Source organism: Chiroxiphia lanceolata, chromosome 4, assembly GCF_009829145.1.
Source record: "Chiroxiphia lanceolata isolate bChiLan1 chromosome 4, bChiLan1.pri, whole genome shotgun sequence".
In the NCBI taxonomy this organism is placed as follows: domain Eukaryota; kingdom Metazoa; phylum Chordata; class Aves; order Passeriformes; family Pipridae; genus Chiroxiphia; species Chiroxiphia lanceolata.
The window spans coordinates 24,618,267-24,644,558 of record NC_045640.1 but is presented as its reverse complement, the minus strand read 5'-3'; the positions used below and the strand labels follow the sequence as shown (position 1 = coordinate 24,644,558).

Here is a 26,292-nt window from a genome sequence, read left to right as displayed (position 1 = left end):
TTCTGCCTCCTGGGTAACAGCATCTGTGTTGTTGCACCATGATGGAGCAAGAGGTCCAGGATAGGGGAAAGGCCCCCACAGCAGTAATTAAGCAGTTATATAATATAAACATCTACATATGCAAAAAGGTTGCTCTGTCCTCAATTTTGTTTTCAATAGCTGGCTGCTCAGAGCGCAAGGTGAAGAGCACACAGGTCAGTTAGGACAGGTACACACTGAACTTTTGCACTGATGACAGTGAAGGAAATCTCTGAGACATAAAATATGTTTTCTCACATCCAGAGACAAAAATTCTTTACTGTCATTTCAGAGCAAGGAAGTTTGGCTTGTTTCAGAGGCTGAACCGACTTATTAATTGAGTAAAGGTAGTTAACTTGCTCACTAAGGCAAGAGCAGACAAGCATTCTGATGTTCTGAAATGAAGCTTTTTATTCTTTGTATATTAACCTGAGCCATGTGCAGCAGAAACGTTAGGAGAAAGTGTTAGAAAGACATGAATCGCTCCATTTATTAGAAATTATTTTAGTGGCTGCATTCACTTAAATACCATAGTCATACAGGAAAGGCTGAGATGTCAGTGTTAACATTTCTTTTTCCTTCATGTCTGATCCCTGTGGTGACTTCTTTTATAATGGAGCCACACATAGCGTCCTTTAAACACATTTTCGTTATCAACACAAGCATCAGGTAGTATGTATTCATACACTTCAGGAATCGCAGAGTACTCACAAAAATTGCACAGATATTTGCAAACTGTTGATTGCAAATATCAGGCAAAACAGTATCAGTTATATTTAACAGGCTTGAATAATGTTCCGTATGAAAAACTGGAAGGCAAGATGGAAGATCTGAAACATATTATTATTATTTAATCTTATAAAATATTGATATTGTACACTGCATATCAATAAGTTTAAAAAGCCTGGGAAATCTGTGTTTAAAATAATGCAACTTGTACTCCCCTCATTTTGCAAATTACTGAAGGAAAATCCTTTTTTTTCTTGCTATAAAAATATTTTCTAATTTTAATCACAACAACATATATATTCAACTTTTTATCTGACTTGTAGAATTCATTAAAGTGATCCAAAATTACTTTTGCTGTCAAAATGAGAAGTCAGACAGGGATGAAAATAAATAACACTGCTATTTCTTCTCTCATTTAAAGTTCCAAGTGTTCTCTGGGTTTTTTTAAACTTTTAACCTATGCTAATAGCAAGCAAAAATAAGATTAGCAACAGAGTAACAAACTGAAAGGGATTGATTTGAGAAAAAAGAAGGAGAATATTTGGGCAAGGCTCTTCCCTCAGCTGAAAGCTTGACTCGACTGAGGCAAGGCTGCACATTGTTTTGCTGTTTTTCAGAGCAAAAGAAGTTGAAATTTCACATGTGTCATTTGAATGTATTTTGAATTCCAGAGCTGGATTTTAACCCCTAAGCGATATCCAAGGACACTGTTGCCCAGGTAAACATAAGCAAAACTACCCTGGTAGGGTTTCACAGGAGACCTCAGCAGTCCCTCATTGTTCCACCACAGGCAACATGGATGCAATTGTGCAAGCCCCACACCCCCATAAGCCTTTTGGCCAAATTTTCATCTGAATTCTGGTGTGTCCAGATTTCAGCCTCTGTATTGGGGTTGTCACACTTCTTGGGCACATCAGTTGTACAGCTGCATAATTACAGGCACTAAAATATATGTGCTTTACAGTTGGTTCCCTGCAAAAAATGTGGTTTAGCTTTGAGAGTTTGAAAATAACCAGGCTATGAAAATTTGAACCGTTTTTTTCACAGAGCACCTAACCAAAATCCCACAGTTACGTTATACTCTTTCCAATTTGATTTTAAATATCAGCTGGCTTTCAGTGGTCTCACACCTTGTGCTGCCTCTAGGCACAATCAAGAGTGTATCAAGCCATCTTAAATTCCCTGTGCATCCTGTATCATCAGCTCAAGCGACTCAATGAAGCCTCTCCACTCTACTTCACTAAACTGCAGCAAACACTGAATTCTTAATTTTGTACCTTTGTGAAGCTTGTTATGGTGTGATTTTGGAGCACACTTTTATCTGGCTTTGTCTGAGACAGCAAGTCTCTGGAGCCTTCTGGTCCCTGAATCTGGTACCCCATGGCAGATACCACAACACAGCATTCTGGCCTAGCAGTTACTGCTCTTCAGCACATAAAAACATGAACTGTTGTAAACAAACCTTAACCCTTGAGATAAAAAAAAAAAAAATACCATTGAATAGAGCATGCTGGAAAAATATGTCTCAAAAAAAGCTGAAACCAGGTATTAAATCCGTTCGTGGAGTGGGGAACATAACAAAAATGTCCCCAATAGTAACAGGCTTGAAGAGTCGCAACATGACATTTTGCATGCAATCTTTAATGTTCAAACAGTAACAATGAATACTTTCAAATTACGGTTATAAAACCCAGGAGTTTCAGTGAAGAGGCACTGCAAAAGTTGAGATATAGAAACATATTTCTCCCAAAGCCAACAGGTTTTTAACCAAGGACCGCAAATACTCAGTCACTTGCGTAACTCCACATAAGTTCAATGGCATTCAAATTCTTTTACAAATATGTGAGTTTTAGTGTTTCCCGGGCAAAGGATTTGCAATCAACACCTGAAGAGAAAGAGAAGTAGGAAAGAGAAGAGTTCAGGAAAGATGGGTGGTGGTGGGAATCCTTGTCTTGTGTGCACAGGTACAGAAGCTTGAAAAGATTTAAAATTGATATAAAAACCTCACATGAGACCAGTATATTTTTATGACCAGAAGCCTCCCTTATAATCAGGTTGATAAGTGGTAAATATTCAACAGTCTAGGAGCTGGTGGGACAATGACATCAGGTGTCCTGTGCACCACTGGTATTCAAGGTGCCGACAACGCAAATACTTGCTCACCTGCATCACAGGTGAGATAATCCTACTGTGCTATGTGCCATCTTTTATGGCACCATGCTATAAGCCCCTCAAAGGTCAGTGCTATAAGACCCTCAAAGGTAAGTTCTATAAGCCCCTCAAAGGTCAGTGAGCTAGTTGAAGGACAGGGAAAGGGACAAAGAAAATCTTGCTGTACTAAGAAATCCCCTAGAGGATTTCCTCTGTGGGCAGCAGAAACCTTGGGATGAGACAGATCTGCAAGCCCTGAGAGATGGTGCAGGGCAGAGGGGACAGATAATCTGAGGGGGAGGGGAGTGCCACAACTCAGAAGGAATGTACAGCAATGTGTGTGCAGCCCACTCCATCTTCTAGCAGAGTTCTCTAACATACTTGGAGTTTCCACCTGCTTAGCCTGACTTTCTGTGCAGGAGGGTAACTTGGCCCGAGTAGGTACGTCAGGATTTGACTCTTAGAATTGACAAGCTCCCCAGGATGCAAAGCCTGTTTCAATCTTCCTTTGATACAGCCCAGGCAGTTAAACTTAGTATGCAAACTCAAAAAAATATATTGTTTAGCCATTCTAAATACACAAATTCAACATTGCCATGTACTTAATTTTTTACTAATGTAAGTGACTGGTTTCGCTAAACCCACTGCGTCGAAAAAAAAGTGTACTAAAAATATGTGAAAATTTTAGTGCTCATGAAAAAATAGCTTTCATCCCTGGAGACTAAAATCTTTTGTGTCCAGAATTACAGCAGGCACAACAGAAGTGATGGTAGGTAGCACGGATTCATCTCTGCCACCCCAACCATATGTCTAAACCAGCCCTGACTGCAAGCCCTTCTGGGGTTGTAACCCGGTGAAGTCTAGGAAGAATCAGATTAGTTTCCCATGTTTGACCACATTGCTGAGGAACAAGATGAATGTAACAAAATAAATCTCACAAAGCTGCCAGACAGCTGTCAAATGCCACTAAGTTTTGATCATTCCTGTACTGGATTTGATGACTGTTATGCAATGACTTGGGCATGTCTAAGAAGTGTTAGGCTTCCCTGCAGGCCATTTCTGACATGGATAGGACAATTTGCTTCTGTGGTTAGCTAAAGGGAAAACCTCCAAAATACGAAAACAAACTTTCAGGATTTTAAACAATGTATACAAGAGTCCTTTAAATAGAATACACAGTGGTCAGATTTTATATACCAAGTTCTTAAAGAAAAAAATCCACATGGACAGAGGTAGGGGTTGATCCAGGCAGAAGTTCATCATTAAATAAATGCAGATGCAGACAAACCATCAACTGAGGAACATCAACAGAAACAACAACAAAATCAGCACAGCTGTTATCTGCAGATCTCCAGGCTAGGCCTGCTCCAGTCCAGGCTAGCAAAGTCCAAACACAGGCTCGTGAATAAGGGCAGGTACCTGCACCTTTTGTTTTTCAAGGTAGTGCCCATGTGTGTTTGGGGGGAGAGAATCAGATAGAGAGCACATCTGTCTCATGAGGCACCTGCGCTGTGGTCCTGCCAGGAGCCCTCCTTTGATTCACCTCCCATTCTCTCTGCCACAGTATCTTTGTGTGAAAACAGAAAGAACGAACATGAGCAAAACCACCGCTGAGAGTCCTCAAAAGATTTTGCACTCGTTAATGGAGAAGAGCTTCCGCCTGTTCCGCCTTTTGTCTTGATTGACTGCTGTCCTCACAGCATACTCAAACACCTGCTGCACCCCTCGGTTGCTGAGGGCAGAGCACTCCAAATAGCCTTTGGCTCGCACGTCCTGGGCGAGCCGCTTCCCATCTATCGGGCTGATGCAGGAGGAACGGTATGGACCCGTGTCACGCTGGTCAGTCTGAGTGGCCACCACCAAAACGGGGATGCGGGGCAAATGGCTGCGGATCTCACCGATCCATTTGTTCCTCAGGTTCAGAAAGGAACTATGGTTTGCCACTGAGTAGCACATTAATACCACATCTGCCTGTTGGTATGAAAGGGGGCGAATGCCTTTGAAGGCATCACTGCCAGATGTGTCCCAAAGGCCTAAGCTAATCTGCACACCATCCATGAAGACATCCACTCCAGTATTTTCATATACGGTGGGTCTGTAGTCATCTGGAAACATCTCAGAGGTGAAACGTACCAAAAGAGATGTTTTCCCAACCGCAGAGTCTCCCACCAGGACACATTTGACAGAATCCAGCATTTTATTAACGTCCAAGGCCAAGAGCGCCGTCTCCGTGCAGCAGGAGTGGGATGGAGAGATGCAGTGGTCTCAGAGGCTTTCTAGATAACTTCCATTTAGTGAGAAACCATCCAAATCTCTTTACTTCTTATGACTTGGTTTTGCCACTTGAGACTAAAATCCCCTTTCGTCCCACATGGCTCTGTGGTGCTGTCGGTTTTAAATCTTCAGTGAGTCAAACAACGTTTCTGGAACGGTAAAAATAAAATGTAACATTTATAACCCACAGTGAACAAGCCATTCCTCAGCAACATAAAGGTGCTTGGACATGTCTTTGGACAGCCATGAGGAGTACCCGACTGAGGATGATGAACTTTGCCATTCCCTCCCAGTCGGTTCTGTGTAAAACAGCCATTCACATAAACAACCTTCTTGCTGCTTCACAGGGGCTACCAGTCTTACCACCATTGCCATTTTCCACTGACACCAACTATTTTTTCCCTCCAATTGTCTAAAAAGTAATAAAATTAATTTAACTTTGGTTTAACTGCTACTAACCTGCTTTAAGTGAGACATTTCCTGTCTCCGACTTTCACCAACACTGACAGAATCCTGAATCCTTAAGTGATCAATTCAGATTCTCTTGAAAATGTACCCATGCTTTCCAGGGATAGTCAAGAGAAAAAAAGTCCTTCACTAACCAATTCGACTGTTTAAGCAATCCTATATGGAACAGTAACACAGAACCACTTGTGATAATGAGGAAGCAAAGACTTCAGGTGTGAAACTCAAGCGACATGAGCCTTAACAATTTTCAAAAGCAATAAAGGATTCACAGCAAAAGTACATTAAAAATTAATTTTTTTCTTACAAATCACTTTCAACAAGTAAGAAGCACAAGTCATAGGAAGCCCCACTACCTATACTTTCCCCAATTAAACCATTTTATTTGAAGGGGACTCAACTGCCCTGACATTTACTTTCTTGTGAAACTGAACTAAGAGTACCTCTTCAGAGTATGTAATTGCTTTTGAGCTCCTGCCAGCATTCAGTCAAATTTTCCTATTTTGAAAGTGTTTGCCTCTTCCCTAGTAGCTGTGTGCAAGATTCACTGCTCACACAGGGCAACACACAAGATGCTCCGAAAATCACTAGCGGCAAAACTGAAGGCAAATTAGTTCTGCTCAACAAAAGTAATTTTAAAAAGTATCACTGCATAATTTCAAAATGTCATGTGTATGTTACATAAATAATATATTTCTGTTTCCTTCATATATGAAGGGAGTCATCACAGCAGAAGGTTATTTGCACAGAAATTAATGATGGCCACTGTATGTTACTTGAACACTCTGCAATTTCAGTACCCTAACGCCACCTCGCCCACCCCTCACACACATTCCTAGTACACACAAAGCTTTGGTTTACTCCACAAAGGGGAAAAACAAAGGAAAAGGAAAGTGCTAAATGAGCTTAGAGAGAACATTTTAGAGGCGCTGACAACGGCTATTGGCAACTCATCTGCTTTCATTTTGCAGCGAGGCAGCGCCCTACCTCCTCTCGCGTTGCTGGCATACCTGCACCTCTCCCCGCGATGCACCGGCTGAAAGATGTGTGGCCGGAGCATGTTGCTTTATAGAGGAGGCACCAAGCCTGCGGGGCCGTCCTTGTGCGTACTTGAGTTACCGACAGCTACGGGAGGCATTGCAACAGATGGCGCTTCCTGGCCTGCCAGCGCGACCGCGCTCTCACCATCTCAGCTTTTTTCTAGGAAGTGGGATGGACGCCTAGGCTGCTTCATGACATTCCTGGCTGCCGGGAAACAAGCTGCTGCAAGACTTTAAATTTTGGTGGCAGCAGTTGAAAATTTGCTCTTAAAGATTCATTAAGTCTATCTCCACTCTCTCACCCTCTCCATCCTCCAAACAAGCTCTCAAGGGAATTACACAAGACCTTTACAAAATATATCTATGAAAAATTCAAACAGTATACGTAGGATACACAGTCCAATTGCTTAAATGCATCATCATCTCTCCTTCAGGGTATTCTACTTAAAATTTTGTCAGCAGTACAGTTTCAAAACACCACAATTCACTACAAGCCAGTAGCATATTATTCAGACAAAACTGTGTGCTCCCAGGAGAAAGTTTCCATGTACTAAGTCTCCTTTTCAGAACAAATATTTCTTTGGTGCAAATGGTCCTTAGTGCCTTCAGATTCATTATTTTGTGTATATTGGAATGTGGGGGAAAATAAGGATGTCCAAAGCATGACTTTTGTGATTTCTTAAATGCCAGAACAGAGAAAGACAGATAAAAGGATTGTTCTGGTACTCAACTTGTTGATTACCAGGTTTGATTATACTGGCTATTTTGAGAGAAAATATATAAATGATAAAAACCTGAAAGAGAGATTAAGGAGTAGTGAGTATGGCTAGTTGATACACAATAATAAAAGCTGAAATATTCCACTGTGACAGTGTGGAATTGTTTCCAAAGCAAATGATATTGTTCTACAATCCATTGATGAATAATAAAAAAAAAAAACCAAACCAGAATATAACTAAGTCCATATTCTGGTCCTGTGGACAAATTGCCCTCAGTGGCCCTGACCTTGCATTTGCTCATAATCACTTGGAGTTCATGTGCTTCCGTATATAATTGGGACTACATATGTGCATATTGAAGAATTATTTTTAATTAAACACATAGCTGGTCCTTGTTGCAGCCTCAGGGTAAGAGCAGTATTAGTGTATTAAAAAAAGTACACAACTTCACCTCAATTGACTCTCAATTAAACATTAAAAAAAGGCTTTAAAAGGACAGGTCAATTTTGGGTACTTCTACACCTCAGTATTCAACCAGTTGTGTAAATATTTGCAGAAGTTTTGGTTCCTTTCTCTCATACTCTGTCTTGGTCTGACAGAACAGTGTGCTACACCCATTACAAGACTGCACAAAACCTTCTGATCACAGATCAGAAGTGGAGTCTAAGGTGCTGATGGTTTGGGGTTTTTTCCCAACAGTTTGATCTTCCAAATTTTACCAACTTTATTAAGTTCATTTTGTATCTGGAATTTCAGATATAAAGCTGTATCTTCTTTTATGCTTTTTTTGGTTTATGCTTTCATCACTCCTAACAATCGAAGATATTTGAATAATAAGGTAAGACCTCTTATAATATCATTAAGTATAAGAATGCATGTCTTATTCTGGTGTAGTCATTCTGAGCAGTGCAAACTTCAGATTTTGTTCCCTCTGTCTTTGGAATACGTAACCCTGGCTCTAGTGCGTGATTACAGAGCCCTCGGACTTCACTGACTATGTGAGCACAAGAAGCTGTACAACAGTCGCTCTCCAGGCACTGTCTGACCTGCACCTCAGCAATCTCATGCAAGTAAAATGCTTCAGACTTGATCATGGCTGAATACGATACGGAGGAGGTGAGTGGTGTTACCAACCTGCAATGTGATGGGATGGGAAGAGGAGCACAGCAGCACCAAGCTCTTTCCAGGTAGAGGCTTCATGTGAATATACATCCCATGAAAAACTAATGTAGTATTTGTTGAAACCATTCTACCAACAAAGGAAAGCAGTACTGCTGTATCAAAAGGCGTAAGTTAATCAGCTGAAACAAACAGGATTTTCATTTACGCCAAGAATGCCTCTGGCATCTACTATAAGATGAGCATGGCTCACTGTGGCTAAACATCTCCAGGGACAGCATCTTATGACAGGAAAATACAAACAGCCAGAAACTTCTAATTTCAAAGCCTCTCTTGGATATTGATAGTGCAGCCTCAGGTAGGCTGATATTTGAAGGGAATTACCTCATACATAAACAAACCACGCAGACAAGACGACAGGCTTTTTAGATCAGGCAGTCACAAAATGCTTAAGAGAGTTGAAGCAATTAACATGCTAACTATTATTGCTATTATCCAGTCCCTAACACAATTATATCTCAGTGTAGTTCCCGTTAATCTCAGGATAAAAGCAGGCGAATTTTTCAGTTTGAGCACCGTGTATACTGGTTCTTGGAGAGATCTGACATGGCAAGGAAATAAAATATTTATACTAACAGGAAAGGTTGAAAACCACTGGAGAGACTTCCACTTGCTGTGCAATGCTTGAATGTACATATTGTCTTTCCCTGTTTACACTACTCCTGTAAGTCCCACCTCACAGAGAGGTTGGGTCTGCAAAACAGTGCCTACAGTTCTCTAGTGTGTTGATTGTAACCAGTTCTCCTTCTAACTGCACCACAGATATGTCAGAACTCTCCTTGCATCTCTTAGTAAGAGGCTCTCAAGGAGAGGAAGGACGCATGAAGACTACCCTCACCGACCAGAACAGTGTGCAGCTTTACACCTTCACCTCCATGGGTGCAGTGCACAGACAGGGCCTGAGAACAACTCCGGCAAGTAGAAGGAGAGGAGGGAGGAGGAAGGCTGGTAGGAATCAAGACAGGACAGAGATGCTGTTGATGTAGCCCCTGTAACAGAGAAATCATGGCTGTTGTGGATCCAGTCTGGATTACCAGGTTGTCAAGGTCACGCTACCTTGTTTTCAACTCTGTGGATGAGGTGTACTTGCTCCATTCAGATACAAACCTCTAGACTGCTGCCACAGCACAGGGCTCCTGAAAACTAATACATAAGCTGCAGTCCGTCTGGAGGCTGCAGCTGATCTGCAAGCAAAGGGCCCCTTGCTGCGAAGTTTCCCATCATGCATTCATTAAACTAATGCTCTGACTTTTGCATTAGCTGCCTCCTGCTTTTTTAATTCCTTTTAAGACTATTTTGATCTATAGGACTAAGAGGCCCTGTCTTGCCAATCAGCCTCCCACCACCTCAGTGTCAGTGTTTCAGTCAACAGTGGCATTCAGTTGTGGTACCACTGCTATGAAAGCACAGCCTTTACCTTTACAACGTGCTGCACCTCTTCCACAAACTACTCCACCAAAAATCTGCATTCAACTCATTTGCTTTCCAAGCAGGCTACCACAGGGGCCATCTCTACTCTCTGACCCAAGAGCAAGATGGCAGAATGCTTCAGCTGTCTGATATATTTATAATACTGATGGATTAATTGCCATACTATCTTTCAATATGGTTTCGTATTTTAAAGAGTTGAAAGAATGTTTAGAACCTTGGGTGAGAGCTTATGTATGGATATTTTATCCTTAAGTACAATCATCTCTGCAACGGTTTCCTGAAGTTAGAAGAGTAAGCAACATGCAGAGAACCTCTATTTTCAAAGCCAAGATGCCTTTCCATCTCAAACACAATCTCTTCCAGCATTAAAAAAAAAATTCAGATATAAAAACTTAAATTTTTTTTTCACTCCCTTATTCACAAAACTGACAATGCTGTTCTCAAATTTCAATGCCTTGTTTCAAAAAAACACAAAACTAAATTTTGCTTTTAATTTCTAATTTATGAAATTTAGAGAAAGTAGACAATCACTTCCTTAGGAGCCTTCGCAAAAAATCACTTCTGGATCAAGACAACACCTGAAAACACCTCAGTTTCTTTCTTTGGCAGTTTTAACAACTGAAACTGAAGAAAAGGATTTATGATCAAATATTCAGTGATCTTGTCAACTTTATTACTAGCAAGGAAATTCAATTTATCAGACTTAAAGGAAATTCCCTCATATTGAGAATGTGAAATCTTGCTATAAAATAACAGCAAACACAGATCAATGTTATATACAAGATGAAATAAGACATGAGGTCCTAGTAATGGGATGAAAGCTTTCCCTATAATAAAATATACATATTTACACACATACTTACACACTGCCCATATAAAACTGCTTAATGACATATCTTAAATAAAAAAAATTCTATTTCATTACTTTAGTAATAGTACCTATAATAATATATATATAAACAATGGATAAAGACTTGTCTAAAGATCTATTCAATTTACTATAGTCACTGAGAAAAAAATTATTTAAATCTCATTTTAATTATCCATTTAGACAAAAGAAATATTTTTTTAATCTTCAAGAACCCTCTTGCTGTGACTAATCACACCTTGATTCAGCTGCTTACAAATTACACAAATTATTAGAACACAACACAAACACAAATTATTAGAACCACTCAAAAAATTAACCAAAAGCCTGTAAGACTCTCAGGTACTGATCCAAGATCCTAAATTTAGTAGAACTCAATGAGATCTGGCAGCGCTAAATACCTGCTTAAAGATGCAAGCCATGAGTCTGAAGTAATTTTTCTCCACGTGTTTATGGCATGACATGGTAAATTAAGCCCTATGAGATATTCATGGCACTATAGCGCATTTTCAAAAATGATCCATTTTCAATATAAATGTTGCATCCTCTCCAAATTAAAATTTGGATAAATCAAGTGTAGGAAAGTAATCTTGTCACAGAGGACCAGTTCATAAGCCATTCTCAGTCTGATCCAATATCTTCCAAAGTTATCAGAAATGGAGTGGCATGTCGTGCCTGAAGTGTGGCACTTGCCCTTGTGTTTACCTAATGTTTTCCTTATGCAAGATACTGGATATGTCATCTTTCTTTTCCACCCTTCTCTGTGATAATTTTTCTTCTCTGCTCTTAAGCCGAGAAGAAATCCTTGCGTCTCACCACAGATACAGCCCTACATGGAGCAGCTGGTGTGCGAATGTCACACACGTGTCTGTTCGAGCACAGAAGTTCGTCAACCATCTGTCCATCTGCCTTCCCTCATAGTATCTGTCTTTGTACACACGCACATGCCTATATATATGTACATATATATTCACCGCTGACACAGAACTACTTTTGGATCCAGATGGGGATAGAGATAAGCTTGCAGATGAACATGGATAAAGTGCTACACACTGACTATAGCACTATCGCATGTACCTATGAAAAGTCACGCTACCAGAACGGACTTACAGGTCAAAAGCAAATTTCCAGCAAGTCTAACTGCAATGTAGCCAAACTGAAGGACCAATATTATAAAATGCATTAGATTTAAGGAACTGATTTCAATCAGACAACTGTGTGCGTAGAATTATTCTCATGTGGAAATGTTTGCAGCTTTGGGTCACAAACCACTTCAAATTTTTCATGCCACATCCTCTTTTAACACAGTTAACTTTTCTTGAAGTTTTAGACGAATCAAAAAGGCACTTACAACATATTTTTGTAGGGTTTTTTTTTTGCAGATTTAAGTCTTCAGAATCTCCCCAGATTCTTTTGGCTGACAAAATGTGAAGTACTCATTTATTTACAACTTCAACAATAATTGCATTTTCTCTCCAGAAAGCCTAACCTTTTCACTATTTCTGTTTGGTTTTTTTTTTTACCATCTGCAGACAGGCATAATCATAACGAAGTATCCATTTCCTTTTCATACACAACTAATATTTCTTAGTTTTAAAAAAGCATTCATAATTTCTTGCAGGGTGATGCATTATTTGCTAGACTGGATTCATAGAAGTGTATATGCACACATGCACATATATATACACACAGAAATATTGAAAATAAATCAGTGTGTATTTAAAACATAACTATTTCAATAACAAGTCAATACATACATGTACAAAAAAATTACATCCATATTTACATGCATGTCTGTATGTCTATATACATATATATTTACATATAGACACATTGATAAGAATTCGTTGCAAAAGACATTGCTACAGATTGCTGTACAAAACAGATATATATTTTCAGCAAGATATCTGACCATCAGTTGAAAATCTGCATAAATATTTTGCATCAAATGGATGCACTATTGAAATTACAGTGGTCCTTAAATTTCTTTATTTCCACATATATGTATGTGTGTGCACTTACATACACATAAGCAGAGATTACTGCTGTGCTTAATGTGGATATGCAATAATCTAGGTATATAATTGACAGAGTTTTACAATTAAATTTACATAGTCATACATTGTAAAGAATTCCATTTCTACCGTAGATGCAGCCATTAAATTTTTTAGACGCATTTTTACAGCATGTTACAATGATTTGTTGTTAAGGAGACACATGGATTTATATTGAATCCCACAGATGTGTAGCATGGTAAAATGTTAAAACAAACTGGCAACTCCACACACACACTTGTATTTGCATGCAAAAGGGCTTCCTCTTTTTCATAGCCTATGCCAAGCCCAGTGGAGAGGGCTGACTTCTGTGTGTTTTGGCTCTAACCTGGGGTAGCCCTGCATTCCTCTTCCTTGTTTGCACACTACCTGATCTTCTTGACTGGGTCCCTTAAACACTACAAAGTAATCAATATTAACAGTATAGCTAAAAGTTAATGTATGAATGATATAGGTCATACAACCCCCTCCTCAATGTTAAAAAGTCTTAAAAAATTGACCTCCCATTTCTCCACTGTCCTCCATGGCTTCCTTGCAAGATCTCCAGTGTTACTTTCAGAGATCTCTTCAGGTTTAACTTCACTCTGGTTTTATAAAATGCCTATCGCAAAAAAAAAAAAAAAGGAGTCTCTAAAGTCCAGATCTTCTCCCCCCATTCTCAGGGGGAGGGGAAGGCAGTTTTCCATGTTCATTAAGTTATGTATTTGCATAGGTTTGATTTCAGTGGGAGGTAAAAGTGGAGGAGGAAAATATTAGTTAGAAATCTAACAATGTTTAATGGAAGATTATTTTTGCATATTTTGTGATAAGGAAAATATGTGTTGAATGTACAGATGTTCTGAACAGCAAATAATGATGCTTCAGTTGCCCAAACAATTTACAATAATGCCCTCTTGCTAAAGCATACTGATTTTTTTTTTTAATTTAGGAGGAACTCATATTTACTGCATGTCACTGTTCTGCATTATTGTGATGAATGTTAAACTTCTGAAATTAATGAGCAAAGCTAGTAAAGGAAGCAACAATAATTTGGTTGGTTATTTATTTTATAACACAGAAAGGTTGACTAGGGGAAGTTGAGGTTGGATATTAGGAAGAAAGTTTTTACAGAGAGAATGATCAGACATTGGAATGGGTTGCCCAGGGAGGTGGTGGATTCACCATCCCTGGAGGTTTTTAAGATGAGACTGGATGTGGCACTTAGTGCCATGGTCTAGTAACCACAGCGGTGTTGGATCAAGGGTTGGACTTGACGATCTCGGAGGTCTTTTCCAACCTGGTTGATTCTATGATTATTTTAGCTTTTTCCCTTAGTTTTGCTAGCAACAAAAAGCTTTTTCTTGTCTCTGTATATATCAGTGTTTAAAATCATAGTCTACATTTCAGCCACAGCGAAACAGCCATCTTTAAGTCCATTCTTAAATTTTGTGTGCACACATGTACATCGAAATGTTAAAAATTTTGAGGGTTTACTCAGAAATAATTTCAATTATTTTTCAAGTAGAAGGTGCAATACAAAAGCTACAATTATCATAACTTGTCCTGCATTTGTAGATTTAAAGTCTTTATCCTTCTGATTTGTTTTATAAATTAAAAATGGAGTTGTCTTCCACAATCTATCCCACGACTAGTATTCATGTACTGTACCCAGTACAAGGATAAAATAAGAGATAACATGTATCTACAGTACAGGTAGGATTTTTTTTTCTCACTGTGTAGCTTCTCTAGAATTCTTGAATTGTAGCAAATTAAATTAGGCAAAATAAACAGGCATGCATACTTGCCTAAATCAAACTGCCTATGTCCTATGCATAGTTATAATTAAAGTCCAATTTCAAAAGAACATGCAGTCAAGATTTCTTCTTTTTTCTTCTGGCACTAGCACAAATCATACCTGGTAGCTCAGATTTTACATTGATTTATATCTTACACCAACCATACGCCAGAGCAAAATATATATTTTAGTGCCTGTTTTCCTTTACTTTTCTCTGGTTGCAGTACAACCTTAATTTCTTCCACTTTTATATAAAACATATAATACTGCAGACAGCAGTGGGTCATATGGAATAGGTCAAGGGGAGAAAAGACTCTATTCTTACCACCAAAAGTAACACATAAATCCTTCTCACTCATTCTTCAGCTGAGTATTTTGAGAAGCCATTTCATATACTTATAGCTGACATCTACTTGGCTTTAAGTTGGTTTAACGATCATGCAAATCCCCACACTATGGTAAATCTTAATGCAGAGTTCTTCAGTGGGAAGCATAGAAAGTTTTCCTTGATTTTCTTGATTTTTACATATTTTGAATGAAAATGATGACACATGAAAAGAGATATTTTAGGAGAGCTGTGTTTGAACATTATGAGACCATTTCCCATGCTTTATTTTTTGAACCCTGGTGGACTTGATTCAAACTCAGAGATATTTTACCCAATGGCTTTTCATCCAGAAATAAAATTCCACTGAAAGATACACGAATTTAAAAACTTAAATTTAAAAACTTGCATTTAAACTGATGGAAATTAAAGAAATTACATGAAGGATTTTTATGACAGTTGTTTTATAATATATTTTTATAATGAAAAAAATACAAGCTCACAGATGATGAGAGGAAGTTAATAGATAATTATATTAGTAATTCATTACCTTTGAACACCAAAGACTTTTCAATAACTTTGTACCTAATAACTTCAAACTGTCCAAAGACAGTTTTTAAGCACAGTCATTTGATGGAAAAAAAAAAAGGTAAGGTGAAGACTGTGTGTTCACTGGCATGCCTATTAACGAAAGTACAGTTTTCTTGCAAGAGTGAGAGGTTTCATATTCTTTCAGTGACCGTGGCGTAGGAGACAACCAGAAGAGACCCCTTGCTACCTAGGGGTCTTGGTCTCAACTTTTATATTAGGAGAGCCAGTTATATCTGTAGTTTGACATAAACCAGGATAATCTTCAAAAGCAACTCACTGTCACTCATGAGAAAAAGAGATATCACCAGATGGTACAGCAACCTCCAACTGGGCAAGTGTCAGTGACTGAGACTGGCACTCCACGCTCACGCTTGTATGCGAGAAGCGACATTGTGCACAGTACGTAACCACAGCCCTCCGTGCCAGCTTCTACCAGTAGAGGTGTTCGTTCCTTTTCCAGCATATGCTGGGTCTTTCCTACGTGATAAGTCACCATGGCCCCCTCAGGGAAACCCCCAAACCATAGCAGAATTCTCCTGTGGTTTCCAGAAGGTTCATACATTTCATCAGGTAAAGACAAGCATGCCAAGTTCAGCCCCACCCTCATCCCTTAGGAATTTACACTTCTTGGCTTCTGTAACTGAAGATCAAATGTGATTCCTTGTGCAAAAGAAATACGATGCAGACACAGCAGCAGGCAATTGTACAGGGTGGGAAAGATAAAGGATTTGCCATAAATCCAGGGCACAACCCCAGGCAGGGCTAGGCACAAGTGAATACTCCTGTACCTGCTCCATGAGGAATACATGCACGCAGTAAGTGTTCAGACTGTGTTCCCACCTATCCTCCAACTGCCAGTGATAGCAATCTTCCAGCACAGCCTCCAGCAGAATGTGACTGCTAGGACTATTGCTCCATTTCACTTTGGCAGCTGCTTGTTTCTGACTGGATACACCGAAGTTTTGTACCCATGACACCCAGTGCTCACACTCACTGCTGCATTGCAGAGCTTTCACTAGCTCCAAATATCTCCCCTCTCACTGTAGGCTGACACTTCTGATGGAAGGTTTTCCAGTTCTTCACTGACATAAGAATTGAAGGACAACTAAATTCTGCTAAGCGCATAAGCAACTCTATTTGGTTTTGTGGAGAAGAGCTACTGATAGGGTACAGCCCACAAATCTTGTTGTTACATTGCTTTTTGTATTTGTGTGATCCTGTTCAGTATTCTAAGGCCATAATGCTTTAATAGTTGGCTTGAGACAGCTGCAGCCAACTTCCTTTCTTAATTACTATGCTGGGGTTATCCCAAGACATTTTTCAGCTGTAAGCTGTGTCATAGCATGAAAACATTTGAAAACTGCTGATTTAATAAAACTACACACTGCTGGCCAAAAAAGCGAGAACCTAATTTGGAAATGATGTTAATTAGCTGTATGGCGTGGTGTCTGAAGTATCACACTAAGACTTTGAAAAAGGCAAGTTTTACAGTTGCTTCTATCTCTTTTCAAACAATAATCAAAAGCATAATAAAAAAATCTGCAAATTTTCACTTTATGATCAATGTCAATAAAAATAATCACTTAAATGGTGCATTCGGTAACATTCGACTGTTTCTTAATGAAAACTATAGAATCACAGCACCAACATTTTACAAAGAAAATGGGGTGGGTGTTTGCCTTAGAGAGAAGAGGTCTTTTTCACTGAAAATTTTTTCATTGAAAATCTTTTTCATTTAAAGTGCCTAACCCAGCTGCTGCTATGCACCTAGAACTGCACAGCAAAAGCAAGAGGAGAAACAGCAGCATTTCATCTCCCGGCCTGGGTGTCCTCCTGGCTGATTATCAGAAAGCAACACCAGCAGAAGCTCCTCAGGAGCTCCTCAGGAGCTTCTGCTGGAGCAGACCTGCTGGTGCAGACCTGCTGCTCAACAGGATGGGCCAGAGGCTCAGCCTGTGAGACCGCCACCACCGTCGCTGCTCATTTCCTGTGTGCTCTGGGTATACTGCAAATCACATACTTACATATTTGAGGATTTATATGCCTTGCCCCTCACTGCACTAGAGATTACCTCCCTAATATTACTGGCACTAGCAGCTGTTACCAGCGATGCGACTTTAGCATCAGCCTCTCGGTTGCTGGGTATATGCAGCAGGGAGAGTGCTTCCATTTTCTCTCCAAATTCAAACTCCCATTGCAGCAGCTGAGCCAGAATTTGTTAAATCAGTTGCCAGGTTGGAAAAGTATTTTTAGTGTTTAATATTTGTAGTAACTTTGTGGAAGTACAGCTAAAATATCATGGTTTTCCTCCACTGTGTGTAGATATAGGGATTGTCCTCTGATACAGGCAGTCATGTGAGGCCTGATGATCTTCTGATACAAGCTGATTTCACACTGCTTTGGCATAGTAAAATTACCTTAATATGGGATTAAATGACAGTAATTTACAGCCATGTTGCCCTGCTGATGGACTATGAATTTACTATACATGAAAATCATGCCCATTTTTAAATTTAATTCTTTGCTCTGGAACTTGGACAGTAAGGACAGATTAGTTATAAAAACACAGATTCTCTATAATTACAAAACTACTATTTTTCCTGGTTTGCAGCACCTAATCGAAGGAATACAAAACTTGGCATTATGCCTCATCAAGGCCTACTCTCTAAACTTAGCAGGAAGCAAGTGCATGTGCGGTTTTTCAATCCTGAAGTGACTGCCTAGGTCTCAAACATGGTATTCATATCACATACCACTTTTTCTGGTATACTGAATTTTACTTGTATGATACATCTTTAGACCTGTCTCTGAAAAAGAAGATAAAACCCCATTCTAAAGTCAGGTAAGTATACACATATGGTCCTTCCTACTGGAACATCTGTAATCACACACTGGTCTAAGTTGTGGGGGGCGGAAATGTGAAATGTGAAACAGCACGATAAAAAGCACAATCCCACCTTATTCCAGCAGCAGACACTAAAATTTGCTAATAGATATGCCTGCTAACAACTAACTAATCTCATTTACCCTACCTTTTTCTTCTGCAAGTATTTTCTTCAGGATAAATCCCATGCTAAAGCTGGCCTCCACAAGATGCCACAGCTGCACTTCTGCCCCATCCACAGGTGGAAACACTGCTGAAAGAAGAAGTTAGAAAATCTTAAATCCACATTCAGATTTTTTGTGGACGTCTGTGTCAAAGGAATGGTTCTGGCCTCAGTGTGCTCCATCCTCATTTATCTTTTAGGTTAACTGCATCTCACTGGCAATGTGACAAGACCATCCCATTGCCTCTAGAGCATCATAAAATGAAGGTTTTGTAAGCACGATCTAGAAATGGGTGTGCACAAATGTGCACACATGCATGCACACACAAACTGCTCTCTAAGGGGACCCCACACCATAAGCATGACACAGTTGGCTCAGAAAGCAGAAAAGAAGCCGTGAGGGTGAGTTGAAAGCAAAGTTACAGACATGGCCATTGAGACATTAATCTTTCACCTCAGAATGTGGCACACGCACTTGTTAGACCCAGCAGGACCAGGCAGCCACTGGAGCCACAGCCAGAGCCAGATATCTTGGCAAATCAAAAATACATTGAATCTCACTCCAGTCCTAAGAGCAACTTTTCTCAAATTCTCACAATAAAATCTTCACCTAAATTTGCTTGGGAACTTTAAGATGAAGCAGAACAGTTTTCTCATAAGCACAATGTACTTCACAAATGAGGAAGAAAACCATCCTTTGAGGTGTTGCAGGTTTACACATGCCTATCACTCACGGGTTCATAGTTCATACAATGGCAAAGAGCATCAGAATCAGACCCACCATCCTTAGAGTAATTCCCATTTTCTCTTTTTTCTTCTCTCAGTTAACATGTTAAAAATTGGCATGGCACAGCCCATCACACCCCTCTTTCTACTTTATACAAGGCCTTTTTACGCTGAAGTGGAAACAAACTTTGGAACAAGTGAAAATCCAGAAAATACACAACCTGGACCAGCGTTCAATTCTATATCACAATACTGAGTAGTTACCAGATGGTATTAAAAGTCAGACTGATTACGTGAACCAATGTCACAAACTTATTAATAAAAGTAATTAACACGTAAAACAAAAGATACTGAATTCAATTCAGAATATCAATTCATATTAAGACTTTTGGAAAAAAAAAAGAAAATGCAATGAACTCACCAGAGACAGGAAGCTGAAAGTGGTTGTTGAAAATAAACGTTACGGAAGTCAAGTATTCTAGACGAGACAGGGGAAGAAAAAAAGAAGAGTGGCGTTCTGTGTTCTTGGCTTTTTCAGATGGACTATGTTTTAGCAGATTAGAACAATTATATTCTTGAAGGGACAAAAAAACCCAAAAACTCAAGAGGTAACCAGAGACCACTGCACATTCAGGCTAAATTAGTCCTGGCAACTGGGTCTAGTTCATCTGGAGGCAGCACTGACAGCAGACCCAGATGCAGTGTGACGAGAAAGAGTGGAGAGGTTTAGCGTAAGTCAGCTTCCTGGTGAGAGCTTCTCAGCTCTGCCTGTGTGGGTTTGTTGTGGGTTGGTATATGAGTGTATATATCTTTCTCTCTGTGGTGACTATGGGAGCAGATGTAAAAACCTTGACTATGGGGGAGGGGGGCAAAACCTCCAGCCTGCAGAAAGCTTTCTCTTTGCACTCTGCTGCTCCTACAGCTGCCTCCTCTCTGCTACAGGGGCTAATGGCATAGGGCAGCCCAGCAGCTCCAATGTGAGTAGAAACAGAGCAGACTGACAACTGCCTGGTAGTGCTACATGCAATTCACACTCCAGTAGCATGAACAAGCCTTGGGATACTTTTCTGCAAGCTGGAATATGGTCCTGCCTTTAAAAGGAGAGTACATGTATTTAGTTGACTTTGTGCAAAACCCAAGGCAGGCACTTTTGGGCTGATTCAACATTGGCTTTGTTGTAATTCAGTGAGGATCCCTCTGAAGCATTGGTTAGGATTGATTAATAGTATCATTTTATCAGCGAGTATGTTCTCTCTTCTACCAGCATAAAGAAGCTGAGCAGGTGGAGGGACTACAGTCATTGAGACTCCCACCTTTCCCAGCATAGACAAATTGAGCAGGCCAGATTCTCATCATTTGCAGATTTCCTACCACAACACTGAAAGCAAAGCTGTGATGATAGTTTCAGGATTTCAGGTGTCTATGGTCTACACTCCAGGGGCTGTCAGCACAGGATGTTGTCCATTTTAAGTGATTAGGCAATCAGACTGCAGGGATGGCATTCCTGTCCCATGCTCCTTAAGCAGCCCAAGCACACCAGCACAGCAGAGCTGCCCCAGAGCTGAACACGAGGGGCCCGGATGACCAGCGCAGTGGACTTTCTAGTCCTCAGGCAGAGCAGGGGGTTCCCATAAGCTTTGAAACCCAGAGGCACAGAAATGGAATCCAAGTACTTTTCAGCAAATATTTTGGGTCAGTAAAGCCACTTCAGACCATCTCTAGCCATGAAATAGTAGGAACAGGCTGCCTGATCCATATTGAAAGCTATGAATTTTATGTTCCTTGCAGGAGGGGAACTCTCTGAAGACAGCTAATGAATTTGTCCACTTTAACAATGTGACAGTTCAGTGCATTCCAAGATAAATCTTGCTTCCAAGAAAGATTAAAAACCAACAGAATAATTTACAAGATAAAGCAAAAAGGAAACAAAAAAGAAAATTTATGTGTAGATGAAAGGCAGTTGTGCCAAAAATATCAATAGCTGCTGAAAGAACACACCCTATGTAAACATACTGTAAACCCCTGCTGATACAAAGCTTGCAGAACAGTGCTGCACAGTTAGGATGGGGAATCAATTTGTTTCTTTCCCTATGAAATGAAATTGATTCAGTTAATTACCAACAGGGATGAAGGTAAGAAAGGATGGCTCAGAGAAGGCATTTTTGGAATTCTATTTTATTAAAATCTTTAATCTTCCTTTTAGTTTGAGACAAAATTTTGGATAAGGGGCTTCAGTGCACTATCAGCTTGCATGAGAACTTCTGTTACTTAATTTTCACATTAAATATCGATTCATCTCTTTTTAACTGAGTTTGGGTTTTCCAATAGCAGCGTATGCAATCAGGCAGTAAGTTTCCAATGCAGTTGTGATAAAGAAAATCAGACACCCAAACACTTTGAAATGTTTCCATCAGAAACATTCAGAACTGTCAGAAGCGGAGAAATAAATACTATTCACAAATTATACTGATATAAATGTCTTTGGTGATCATCACCAATTATAGGTCTGCCGCAGAGAGCAGATACTTAAAAATGCAACTACTCCTTTCTGTTTCGTGCTGAGACTAATCCAGATGTGAGGCCATCTGGCTAAGTAATTTGCATTTCTGGAAAAAGAGTGCATCCATCTGTAAAATACTCCGTAAACAACTTTTGAGCAGAGTGAACCCAGCAAATAAACAAGACTAGAGTATAAGAAATGTGATCTAACATGTCTTGATTTCCACCCGTTTCCCTCCATTGTGCTTCCTGGAGGATCTTGACTGAATAAACTTCCCAAAAATAGTTGAATTTGATTAATTTGAGACCTTTCTTAGGGACACACATGCTTCACACATTTGCACCATGACTTCACTTCCAAGTGACCTGAAACTCCAACAAAAGACCCTCAGCTCCATACTGTCTGCACAACATGTAAGCAATGCCAAAGGTAGGTGTAATCTTGCACCCTGAGCTGTTTCACTTGATCCTTGGTTGGTTGTAGGGCTTTTTTCTTTGGTGTGTGTGTCTTTCTTACTGCAATTTTTCTGCTCCCTTTCACCTCTTCATGCTGTGCAATGAAGGGGAACATCTGGCTGTGAGAGAATAGTTAATACATTAAAAAATACATCACTTCTCCTTTTTTTAAAACTCATTATGAGTCATTATCTGGGACATTCAGAAATGAACACTTTGTTGTGGAAAATAATTACAGGGCAGGGTGGAGGATTGCAATTTATTTTTGCATTGAAAAGTAAGCTGAGAGCAAAAAAAATAGAATCTTAAACTACAAGTAACTAAGGGTTTGTAACAAATTATCTAAAATGACATGACCCAGGGTTTTGACTCGGTTCAGTTTACAATGAAAGGTCACATTTGTTCTTCATCCACTGATTTCTGTCCCTCTTGGAGAAACCAGCAAGCGGCTGATGGTAGGAAGGTGTTTGAGATTAAGGAAGGAAGCTGCTCCTATCCCCCCTGCCTGATTTCCTTTTTGTTCTCAGATTCACTCAGCTCTGATTTTGGTCTGCCTCAAACAGTATGGTATGTGCAATGCTCAGGAAGTAAACCATGACGTTCTTGATATTCACTGTATTTAGCCCTACAAGCCTTTCTCCTGTCCTAGAGGATCATTATAGAAAATAAAGCTAATTGTTGCTTATATCTAGCCACTGCTCCAGAGCTATAAACAACACACAAGAAGAAGTGTGCTTATTTTGTTTAAAAAAGAACTTAATTCTTTTTTTTTGTATCCTTTTCAAAGAGAGGCAAGAAAAATATATGTGGTCAAGATGCCAGCTGTGCATTGGGAAAACTGGGATGCAGCTATTTGCTTTCCCTCAAGTTTCTGGGCAGTACAGGGGAAATCGGGTAGGTTGCCCGGACCCATTTCAACCCGGGGGTGAAAGTACTCCCTTCCCAGGAACAGATACTTCAGCAAAGGGGAGGCTTTCTCACAGTATGGCAGAGAGCATTGCTAAGAGAGTCTTTAAAGCAGACCAGCCACAGCAACTTCTGCAGCATTACTCAATGTGAGAGCACTAAATCTGAAAGGGGAAATGAAAACACAGTTTCATAAGAACTTCCTACATGGATTCCGGTGGAACTCTCACGCTGTTTACTATGCCTTGATGAATTTAGGCTCTGGTTCCTCAGCAAGCCAACATTGTGTGTTAGACACCCTCGGGTTCGGTACTGCAGTGGTACAAACTGAAGCATGTGGTGATAAAAGAGAGTCCAAAATCTAGCATGAGACAGGTTTCTGACACATTGTGTGGGCAGGACTAGAAGCCTTCAGAGGGTGAGTCAAAGCCCTCCAGCATACTGAGGCTGGAGCATGCCTGACAGAGAAGCCTAAATGAGGGAACCTGCCTGAAATGCCACCCCCTCGCTATGGACCCTCCTGCCTCCCTCCTGAAAGTTCAACCTTCAACTCAATCCAGGTGGAGCCCCGTCCCATGCCAGTGTCTCTTCCCCTTCAGTGACAGGCTTGCTTTAGGTGGCCACCTATGCTTTAGGTGGCCACAGAACAGCCCTCCAGCTACCCCTGCTCTGGGGGATTTGGCCTTGGCCACCCAGTTTCTGAGTGTAGTGCTGAGATGGATCCAAGGTACTGAGCAATTCAGACCTGGGCATGCCTGAGCAGCACAGACCTCTCAGGCCCAAAACAGATAATGTTGAGTTGTACAATTGATGATCAAACTTGGGTTTGGCGTCAGCATTTGCATGCAGGTATCTACATTCATCCAGCCTCTTTTCAAGACTGATGCAGCTCCATACATTAAACCCATACACTTGTGCAGGTAAGGAAGCCAGAGATTTCCCCATTTTCTGAGACGAGAGCTTTCTGCTATCTTAACTACAGAACTGCTCTTTATGACTTTTATGTGTTTTCTCACTGTGTACAGATTAATAATTAGCTATTTCTCTGGGATATTTCTGTTGCGATCATATTGTCAGCAATGTGTGCTGCGACAAAACTAATGTTTACACACCTTTTTTTTTCTTGCAATCTGATACGCAGAAGCCAGTGTCCTAACTTCCTAGCACGATTCCTCCTGTGACACCAGCACAAAACTGGTGGTCAGCACAATGTACAGGAAGTGCTTTCCTCCAGAGCAACATGAAAACCTACATCCTCTTTCTTGAAAGTGAAGCGTGCTTAGGAACTGTGCTGAGGGTTACTTAACTCCCCCATCTCTCATTCTGGGACAGCCTGTGAAAGCAGTCCCATCACAGAATAACAGAATGTTAAAGGGTTGGAATGGACCTTAAAGATCATCTAGTTCCAAGCCCCTCTGCCATGGGCAGAGACACCTCCCACTAGACCAGGTTGCTCAAGGCCCTATTATCCAACCTGGCTTTGAACACTGCCAGGGTTGGGACATCCACAACCTCCCTGGGCAATCTGTTCCAGTGCCTAAGAACAAATTCAATCTTCTTCCCCCAAATCAGGTAATATTCCCTAAATATCCATCCACCCTATCGAGGGAAGAAGATTCTTTCCGTGGTTGTCCACTTGTTATTTTTTTTGCTGGAGCTCTTGGGAGACATTTGCCCCCCACTGGGCAGCCCTGCGGCTGAAGGCAGCCCTCTCCAGCCGGCAAACGCTTCCACAGGCAGAACGTGCAAGCCCACATCTGTTTCTCCGAACCGTCTGACTTGTGCAGTTTTCTCTCTCCCGGGGGTCATTTACACTTCCTTCCCCCATCTGGATTTAATGCAAAAATAATCCCAGTGGCTTTGCCGAAACCGTGGAGGAGGTTCCAGTGGTTTCCCCTGTGAAGTCACACCCAACCAGAGGGTGCCCCGTGGCTTCAGGGCCAGCCGAAGGCCCAGAGTCGCCGATGCGCTCCCAGCGCGGCTGCCCGGGGCAGCAAACGCTGGCGCAGGCGGGCAGCGCTGGGAAACGCTGGTTCCTCCTTTGGTTCCGCTCGGGAGGCGTCCAGCTGCGCTGTGTCGCAGCAGAGAAGTGTCGGAGGACGCCGCTTTCCGCAGCAGCTCCGCTGCAGCCGCCCCGGGGCTCCCCCTTCCCTGCGCCCATGCCCCGGTCAGCGGCGGCTCCGGCAGCTCGGCCCCGGGCCCGCGGAACCGCCGGGCACACGGAGCTTCCCAGCACCCACGGCGGAGCGGGGACCGTGCTCCCCACTCCCTTCTCCCCAGCGGCTGCTCCTGCCCCAGCCCCGCTCCCGCAGCCTTGCCCTGCCCGTCGTTGCTTCTGTGTGTGCCTTAGCCTTGTCAGGAAAGGAAACGCCTGCACAAACCGGGCCTCCTGCCCCAGCTGTCAGAAGCCGTTGTGGTTCCTCTTGGTAAACTCAGCAATCTGAAGGCAGCAGCTGGTTTTGTTTTGAATGTACTTTTCCCACTTGCTCCTGTTTCAAAGGAGGAGATAGGGATAGTTAAACTTTGCAGCCTAAGGCTCTCTGCTGCACCAGCCAGTTTCTCCTTTCTAGTCCATGAACATTGCCCCAGAACAAGGCTCAGAACAGGAGCTTGACATAGCTGCCCTGAACTGCTCCCAAAGCATTCTTTTGTGAAAGCCTCCCTGCCAGCCAGGGTGCATCATCCCTACAGGGATGTTCTGCTCTCCCTACAGCATATCAAGATAGCTACTTTACATGGTTATCTTGATAAGTGCCGAAAAGCTGAAGCTCCCAGTCACCGGTGACTTGTCTATATGGCACAGCAAGACAGTGAAAGGAGATAATCTGGAAAGGCAAGAAGGATAAATAGGTGAGGAAGACTACTTCTGCCCTGATGTTGAGGTAGGAATCCAAGGCAATGCCTTGAGAGTTAGCTGACGTGGAGCAAGCACTACCACACAGAACTCCCACAGGCCAACTTGACAGGACTACCATTCCTCCATTTACAGATCAAACTGATTAAATCTGTGGCACAAGCAGAGGACTTCCACTGCTTGCTC

At 41.1% G+C, this 26,292-nt stretch overlaps 1 protein-coding gene across 2 annotated transcripts; it reads right to left on the bottom strand.

The window, feature by feature from the left end:
* Positions 1-440: 440 nt before the first annotated feature.
* RHOH (ras homolog family member H) lies at positions 441-25,684 on the bottom strand. Of its 2 annotated transcripts, XM_032684660.1 has the most exons (5): positions 25,634-25,684; positions 24,365-24,427; positions 19,813-19,869; positions 18,651-18,755; positions 441-5,321 (listed from the first exon to the last, which is right to left on the bottom strand). In XM_032684660.1, the coding sequence occupies exon 5, from the start codon at positions 5,092-5,094 to the stop codon at positions 4,519-4,521; it is 576 nt and encodes a 191-aa protein (XP_032540551.1). In that variant the 5' UTR covers positions 5,095-5,321; positions 18,651-18,755; positions 19,813-19,869; positions 24,365-24,427; positions 25,634-25,684; the 3' UTR covers positions 441-4,518. The 2 variants fall into 2 exon arrangements, with proteins under 2 accessions (XP_032540551.1, XP_032540552.1); XM_032684661.1 differs by lacking the exons at positions 19,813-19,869; positions 25,634-25,684 and having other exon boundaries at positions 24,365-24,598.
* Between the last annotated feature and the right edge of the window lie 608 nt (positions 25,685-26,292).

Excerpts from the sequence above, each read along its gene's own strand:
- RHOH (XM_032684660.1), bottom strand. The coding sequence starts at position 5,094 with ATGCTGGATTCTGTCAAATGTGTCCTGGTGGGAGACTCTGCGGTTGGG.